This window comes from Cydia fagiglandana, chromosome 17, assembly GCF_963556715.1.
Source record: "Cydia fagiglandana chromosome 17, ilCydFagi1.1, whole genome shotgun sequence".
Lineage (NCBI taxonomy): Eukaryota > Metazoa > Arthropoda > Insecta > Lepidoptera > Tortricidae > Cydia > Cydia fagiglandana.
The window spans coordinates 9,992,296-10,000,000 of NC_085948.1; the positions used below are offsets into that span (position 1 = coordinate 9,992,296).

Sequence of the window (7,705 nt, forward strand, 5' to 3'; positions counted from 1 at the left end):
TTATTCAATGTTATCACTCTACAGAAGCTATCGTCTGCTATTGCTACCCATACCTCACAAAAACAAGCTGTTATATGGTACTTATACAAAACACGCTTAAATAAATCCAAATATGATATGTCGTAATACCGTGGTGTTGTAGTTTTTATACATGTGTACTGAAATATGTTATGATTTAAAAGTTGAAGGTTACACAAAATATAGATTGTAAGTACATGTCTTATTACCGATTCTCAATAATTGTCTTTTCTTTAAAAACTTATTTAATCTTACGACACATTCGATTCGTAAATCGGCTGCAGTTCTTGTCTTTTTAATATTTTTATTATAGAAATTAACCTATAACACAGATACTTGACTGAACTGGCCAAGAAAATATTATCTACACAGCATTTCACTTTTATCACATTTGATTTACAAACTAATCCAACTTTGTAGTATACATTGGTGTTTTGGCCATGTTTACGTAAAATTAATAGTCTTACGTAAAATTAAGTATGTAGAGTAATCTGTAAGTAGGTAACTGTACATAGTTGGCTTCTGAAAATGCCAATAAAATACGCAATAAAACTTTTCATCTACGACAGTGCTCGGACGGGCCGTTTGGGACCTCTAAGCTAAGGCTATTAAGAAATATTTTTTAAGTTAATAGTTAAAACAAAACCTTTATAAATATCTGTTCCAACTCTTACGCTACGTCTTACGTAGGCGAACAACGCGCGAACGCGGCGCGGCGCGGCGCGGCGAAAGCGGCCGCCGCCGCGCCGCGCCGCGCCGCGCCGCCTGACATTCGCGTGCAAATCGCGCCGCACCGCGTTCGCAACGAGATCGCTTACGTAGGACACTTCTATGGGCATCAAAGGATTGATTTCGCCGCGCCGCGCCGCGTTCGCGCGTTGTTCGCCTACGTAAGACGTAGCGTTACGAGGAATATTTGACCTCCAAGCTGATTTTTGCAGAAAATGAACCACGTAACTTTGATCACCCCAAAGAAAAACAGAATAGCCCTACATATGAAACTTCTATTCAGGTGTCTGTGTCTATATAACACTCCTTTTCTGAATATATTTATCATGTATAATTAAATGGCTTATTTACTTAGATCACTTTTTAAATTGGATACTTCTCTTTAAAATACTTGTATTGCTGTTTTAATACTTAATGGACATAGGTACATGAAATTAAAATTTTAGTTTAATATCACTACTTTTACCGTAAAATTCTATTTTACATTTTGTGCACAATTTTATATTACATCTGTTTGTAAGTGTTTTTAGATAAGTACTCGGCAAATCTGTAACCAGTAGGTACATCGCAACGCATTATGTACTATTACAATTTTAGAGTATGTATTATGTAGGTTAAAATTTCTAACTTAACCAGCGTGTCTATGTCTAATGTCTATTTTCAAATATTATTGGTTATCTTGGAAAGTTTAGAAAGTGTAAAATATTTATAACTTAATCATAAATATCATAATTCAATTGGTATGTTATGCCTGCATTATAAATTATGTAATCGAAGACTACCGGCCCGATTCTAACTTTAAGATACGTCAACTAATAGATCTAGAAACGATATGGATTAGATATGTCAGTGTCAAATGTGACGTTTCTTCAAACAAATACGTCACTTTTGACACTGACACATCTAATCCATATCGTTTACAGATCTATTAATTGACGTATCTTAAAGTTCGAATCCGGCAGTACGTTGCGATGTAAATTAATAACCTTCATAAATTCATTATGAACCTTAAAAAAATACACAAACAGTCGTATTTACATGAGCTCGATTTGACACCTTTGATTTAATACAAACTCTACAAATTCAAATTATACATTATCCCATGAACGCGTGTATACACGAATCTTTCATGTCGAGTTTCTTCAGTAAGTCTATCGCGGTGTGCGTGAACTCGGTGGGACCGCAGACGCAGGCGAAGTGCGTGCACTGGTCACGGCACTTGAGAGAGTCCTTGCCTATGACTTGTGTGAGGAGGTTGGTAGTCACTCGGCCTTTTTGCCCGGGCCACGACGGACCGGCGTCCGACAATACGTGGGTGACGGAGAACCTGAAATAGGTAAATATTGTGTTGCGTTAAAGGTATGGAACTAAATTGCAAGACGAGAATTAGGAACACAAGGACAGGCAAGCAAGAGAGGCGACGCGAGGTTGTTTTATATCCTCATCACGGTCACGCTACCTATAGTAGGTACTTATTAAGTTTGATGAAATTTAATTCATTTTCGGTCAGATCAGTCGGAATAAAATTGAATTTGTTTTGTTGAGCCTTAGGTTTGTGTCTAAGCCGTATTTTTGCCTATTTTCTTGAATTACTTTTAAACTGTTTATTCTTAAATTATAAAATAATATATTTGAGATTCTTATAATGAGCTGTTTCATTTGATATGTAACACGATATAGTTTCATCATCATAATTGTTCTTAAGAGCCTAGCTCTTGTCGGTGGAGTATTCGCCATTCCGTTCTTTTCTCTGCCACTGTTTTGAGCTCACGTCACTACATTAATTAAACGATATAGTATAAAAAAAAATATTTTTTAATTTTCTCATTTACCCCCCAAAAGTGGCCCCTATGTTTAAAATTCATTTGTTTACGTTACATGTCCGTATTTGGGTCACAATCTTACATATGTTTACCGAATTTCAACTTAATTGGTCTATTAGTTTCGGAGAAAATAGGCTGTGACAGACAGACAGACGCACGAATGAATCCTATAAGGGTTCCGTTTTTTTCCTTTTGAGGTACGGAACCCTAAAAATGAATAACGAAAATCTTAATTGAGTTGATACGAATAGTTTCATGTTCACTCTGTATTATGAAAACTGTTTTGCATTCAAATCTGTACCTACCAAGCTTACGATACGATAAGATGCACGAACGTTTATTTTTTTCCAAGCTTGTAATACATTTCTCACCTGTCATCTTCCCTAGCGATTTCTTCGAAATTATTCCGGAACAGGATATCCTCCTCCGTTTTGTTAAAGAATAACAAATGAATGCGTTCACTGGAAAATAAAATTATAAAATGTCAAAATTGCCAAACCTTTTATAGATGTAGTTTTAATTACATTATTTATTTCGATGAGTTAGTCCTTTATTGAATTTTGTATTAGTGTTTCCATATTTTGATCACTATTTTCCTATAATATAGGAATGTTATAACGGTACATTCGTTTAGCTTCGGTCTTTTGAAAATATAGTTTAATAGAGCTAGAGATGTGGGACATGGTCTGAAGTTTGATCGTTAAGTAGTCAGTATTGAAATCTTATGTCGGCCACAGTAAGCGAATGCTCACGGAAAGCAGCTCTACGGGAGGAATGGCGACGTGTCGTTAAACAAGTCGCTTAAAAGTCTACATAATGGCCACGACCACTCTGTCAAGAGTGTAACGAAGAAGAAGAAGATTGTAATCTTACCATCTCGGATTGGGCCTTGGCAGCATGAATTTCAGCAGACCCAGCATTGGCGTGATACCCGTACCGGCCGCCACGAAGTATATCTCCTTCACCCCTTTTAGCTGTAATATAATATAATATAATACATATTAATAAAAGCCATACTCGTAGTCTGTCTTGTGTAAATAGATGGTCTTAAAATCCGCACTGACTTTACGCTTAAGTATTTTATAGTGACGGTGTATCAAAATGCAACGGAAGATTCAGGGTCGACCAAACTAAACAGTCGGTCACCGTTAAAACGTTCGCTAATTTTTTTTGTATGAGAATTGTTATATTGCTGAGTGGTGTTAATCAGTCCATCAATTGTGGTTGATGCAACTGGACCATAAATTAAACAATGTCGAAGGTTCTAAAATATCCAGCAATTTAAAGCCGATTATATCGGTACATACTTTTTTAAGTTCGCCACGCCTGGTAGTGAGAAGACGCAATAATGCCAGTACTTAATTAATCTGTAATCCTATATTGCTTCTCGGAATCGGCGCCACTCGACCGAGAAGCAATACAAATTAATTAACTTATCAAAGATTTGTTCCCGATTCGGGTTTCGCAAAGTTTCGTAAGAAAAGTGTACCCCGTGTACCTACCCAAAGCTCATAAATCATAATAAACATATGAGTAGACCAGAAGTGTGTAAAAATTATCGTTGTGACGTTATTGAACTTTATTTTTATTGCATGGGTTTTACCGAATATAATATCTACTTAGGTACCTACTTAACTAGATTAGGTAAAATTGAATTAAATAACGCATATTGGTTAGCGAAATTTAACTTTGCCTTCGTTCTTGTTTTCCGAAAACTTTTATCTGCTACAAGCTGTAGGTGAACATGTTGGTATGTACCTAATACTTTTTTCAATAGAGTAAATATTTAATATGACACGTAGGTCTCGTAGGTAAGCACGTAACCAAGGAGTGAAGAGCGAACGTTGTCATAGTGAAAATACTTGTGCGCTCAAGTGCCTTTATTTTTAGAAGGCTCTCATTTGAAATATGAACATTATGAACTGAACATCATTAAAATTAGGTAATATGAGGAGTAAATTAAAATTGGCATGAATTTCAGTTCAGTAGCTAAGGTCGCAACTGACTCAACAACTCGGTACTGAATAACAAGACATAAAATACAGGGTGAAATTTTAATCACCAGCCGTACTGTGCGTAGTGACTTTATCGGTCATACTGAACAACTTTTGGACCAATGCTGAAATCAGAAACATTTTGCTGTTTCATACATTCCGGCTGACGTGATGCCGCTGATTGGGAAAAGAATCATAGAAAGCCACTTTCTTACCGTATGGAGCTGGAAGTTTCCGTAAGGCCCAGAGACCGTGACTTCATCGCCAGGCTGTAACGCAGTCAGGTAGGGTGACAACGCGCCAGTCTCGTATCCCTTCACGGCGAGGTGTATGGCACTATCCCGGTCCGCATCAGGCCCCCAGCCCTCACCGACAGGCGTGTACGATCTCACGCATTCCACGTCTGCAACAATTGAATTAGGTATAATTTGGTTGCGTTATATGTAAGACGTTTTCTTACTTTTCCTAACATACATTGAGGTCTTTATTTTGAGCACCGAGGCTCTCCATTCTGCACAATTTTTCGCCTTCCTGATACATTACATTAGATTTTGTCCCGTGAAATAGAATAATTGGGAATGGCTCCAAAAACTCCCTATAAAACTGCCAAACCCCCAAGTAGGTATTAAACACCCAAAGTTAACAAAGCATTGAACAGAAGTCAAATTTTAAACTCCTAAAGTTTATTTTAAAACAAAATAAAGTTTGACGAATTACGTCCTTTCGTTAACTTTTTAATTAATTATTACGCCGAATACCTCGTTTATTGACAGCTTACAAAAGTAGCTGTTGTTTGCCGCGTGGTGGCCGGCTTAAGAATAGCGCCAACCCTCACATAGGATAAGGGTGTCGTACGAGGCGACTAAGTCCACAAGCAAGCGAAGCAAAAACCTGTTTCGTCACAGGGGAGATGGACCCCTTAGCATTGGCTTGCAATCCATCTAGGAGAAGGAAACTCCAAAATTAAATCCCGGTATGGAGTTACCGTAAGGCGCGAGTAGGGTCCAACCTGAAATAAGCGGCAGATTCCTGCAGCCGACCTGTCTCCACACGTATTGGCTCGCCTTTCCTGTGGGTTAAGACAGTGAAGCCGAGAGGGTGATGCTGGTGCTGGGCATCCCTGCGTTTCCATAATTCCGTCCCAGGCGGTGTAATGTCCGTGGAGAGGTCACTCCGCCCACGTCAGCTTCACTGCGTGGATAACAACACGGGAGGTGGCAGTCACCAGTTATAAGTCTTGCATAAATGGGCGTAAGTGCAGACGCTAGGGGTCACTTTCGACAGTAGGAGGGTCCATCGTAGACCCATCGGTTGGTTACCGCCTGCTTTAATCTGGGCAGCCCCCGGACAGTAAGGTACCAATCCGTCCCGTTACCAGTTTGTTCCTTTGAGGTGTAGGGAGCAATAGCTTCAGGCTAGATGACTGGTATCGTAAATCTCCACACCTGGTCCAAATAAGCAGTTAAGGAATATGCCTCGCCAATCCATGCGCATTGCAACATGGAATGTCCGGACTATGAGGACAGGCCTCCCGGACACCTGTGGAGGTTCCGGTTGCGCACATGATCTGCGTAAAACTGCTGTGATCGGTGATCGATGCAGAATTGAGCAGGCTCAACATTTCGGTCTGCGCTCTACAAGAGACTAGATTACCCGACGAAGGCTCATTGCGGGAGTCCTCTTTTACATTCTTTTGGAAGGGAAAAGACTCCGCTGATGTTCGCGAACATGGTGTTGGCTTTGCGGTCCGAAACGATATGCTTAACACCATTGAAACCCCGCGCGGTGTTTCAGAGCGTATAATGGTCTTGCGACTAAATAGCAGCAGCGGATACGTTACTTTGGTTGCTGCTTATGCCCCGACTTTAAAATCATCGGATGAGTCGAAAGACACATTTTATAGCCAGCTGGCCGAGACAGTGAAAACTGTTTCCGGTGGTGACCGCCTTTATATCTTAGGAGACTTTAATGCCCGTGTGGGTCGAGACCACTCCACATGGCCTGGCTGTATTGGTTACCATGGAGTTGGCAAAATTAACGAAAATGGCCAACGTTTACTAGAGTTTTGCTCTGATTACCAACTATGCGTAACCAACACATACTTCAAAGGCAAAGAGTCTCGAAAAGTCTCCTGGAAACACCCGCGATCCTGTCGCTGGCATCAGTTGGACGTGGTTCTTTCCAGAAGTAAGGATCTCCGCGACTTCCTTCACACACGCACATACCATAGCGCTGACTGTGACACCGACCACTCTTTAGTAGCAGCAAATGTAGCCATCACTCAAAAAAGGATACATTCGTCCAAAACGCCAAGTAGGAGAAAGTTGAATCTTTCTAATACTAGGAATGACGAAAAATGCCGTCAGTTTGGGTGTTTGGCAAATAACGAGTTGACTGCTTGGGATGCCAATACGCCCATAGGCGTTGAGTGGGAGAGTGTCAAAAAGCTACTGACTTCAAGCGCCATTGAGATTTTCGGATTTGCTGAGTCCAAGTCCCAGGACTGGTTCTCGGCTAATATAGAGCATTTGCAACCTCTGTTGGATGCTAAGCGTGACGCCGCCCTAAAGCACCGCATGAATCCCTGTTCGGACACTATGGAAATACTTCGTCGTGCTAAAGCTACACTTCAACGAAGTACACGGTACTTTGCCAACTTGTACTGGTCAGATCTTGGTCACACCATGCAATGGTGCGCCGATCACGGATTCATAAGTGGTGTTTATGAAGGAATAAAACGGATACTCGGACCTGTCGCCAAGAAAACAGCCCCTCTCAAGGACGCGAATGGTGCTATCATCTTAGATAGTCAAAAGCAACTCGACCGCTGGGTCGAACACTATACAGATCTCTACTCGAGTCCAGTAGACATACATCCGGAGGCACTACGAAGCATGCCCAAACTGGATGTTAAGACTGAGTTAGATGATCTACCGTCTGTAGAGGAATTTTCCAAGGCTGTCAATAAGCTTAAGCGTGGTAAGAGTCCCGGTGGTGATGGCACCCAAGCCGAAATACTAAAACTCGAATGCGTGCGACCAATCGTGTACAATCTACTGTGTAAATGCTGGGAAGCGGGAGATGTGCCTCAGGATATGCGTGATGCCAACATCGTCACATTATACAAGGGGAAGGGTGACC

The 7,705-nt window shown here is 40.7% G+C and overlaps 1 protein-coding gene across 2 annotated transcripts in view; it reads right to left on the reverse strand.

Moving 5' to 3' along the window:
* Positions 1 to 905: 905 nt before the first annotated feature.
* LOC134672424 (cytochrome b5 reductase 4) overlaps positions 906 to 7,705 on the reverse strand; it is a 109,497-nt gene continuing 102,697 nt past the window's right edge. For both annotated transcript variants that reach the window (XM_063530311.1, XM_063530312.1), the window contains 4 exons: positions 4,780 to 4,967; positions 3,444 to 3,544; positions 2,942 to 3,031; positions 906 to 2,074 (listed from right to left, as the gene is read on the reverse strand). In XM_063530311.1, the coding sequence (XP_063386381.1) occupies positions 1,843 to 2,074; positions 2,942 to 3,031; positions 3,444 to 3,544; positions 4,780 to 4,967 (611 nt within the window). In that variant the 3' untranslated portion in view covers positions 906 to 1,842. The remainder of the gene's footprint in view (positions 2,075 to 2,941; positions 3,032 to 3,443; positions 3,545 to 4,779; positions 4,968 to 7,705) is intronic.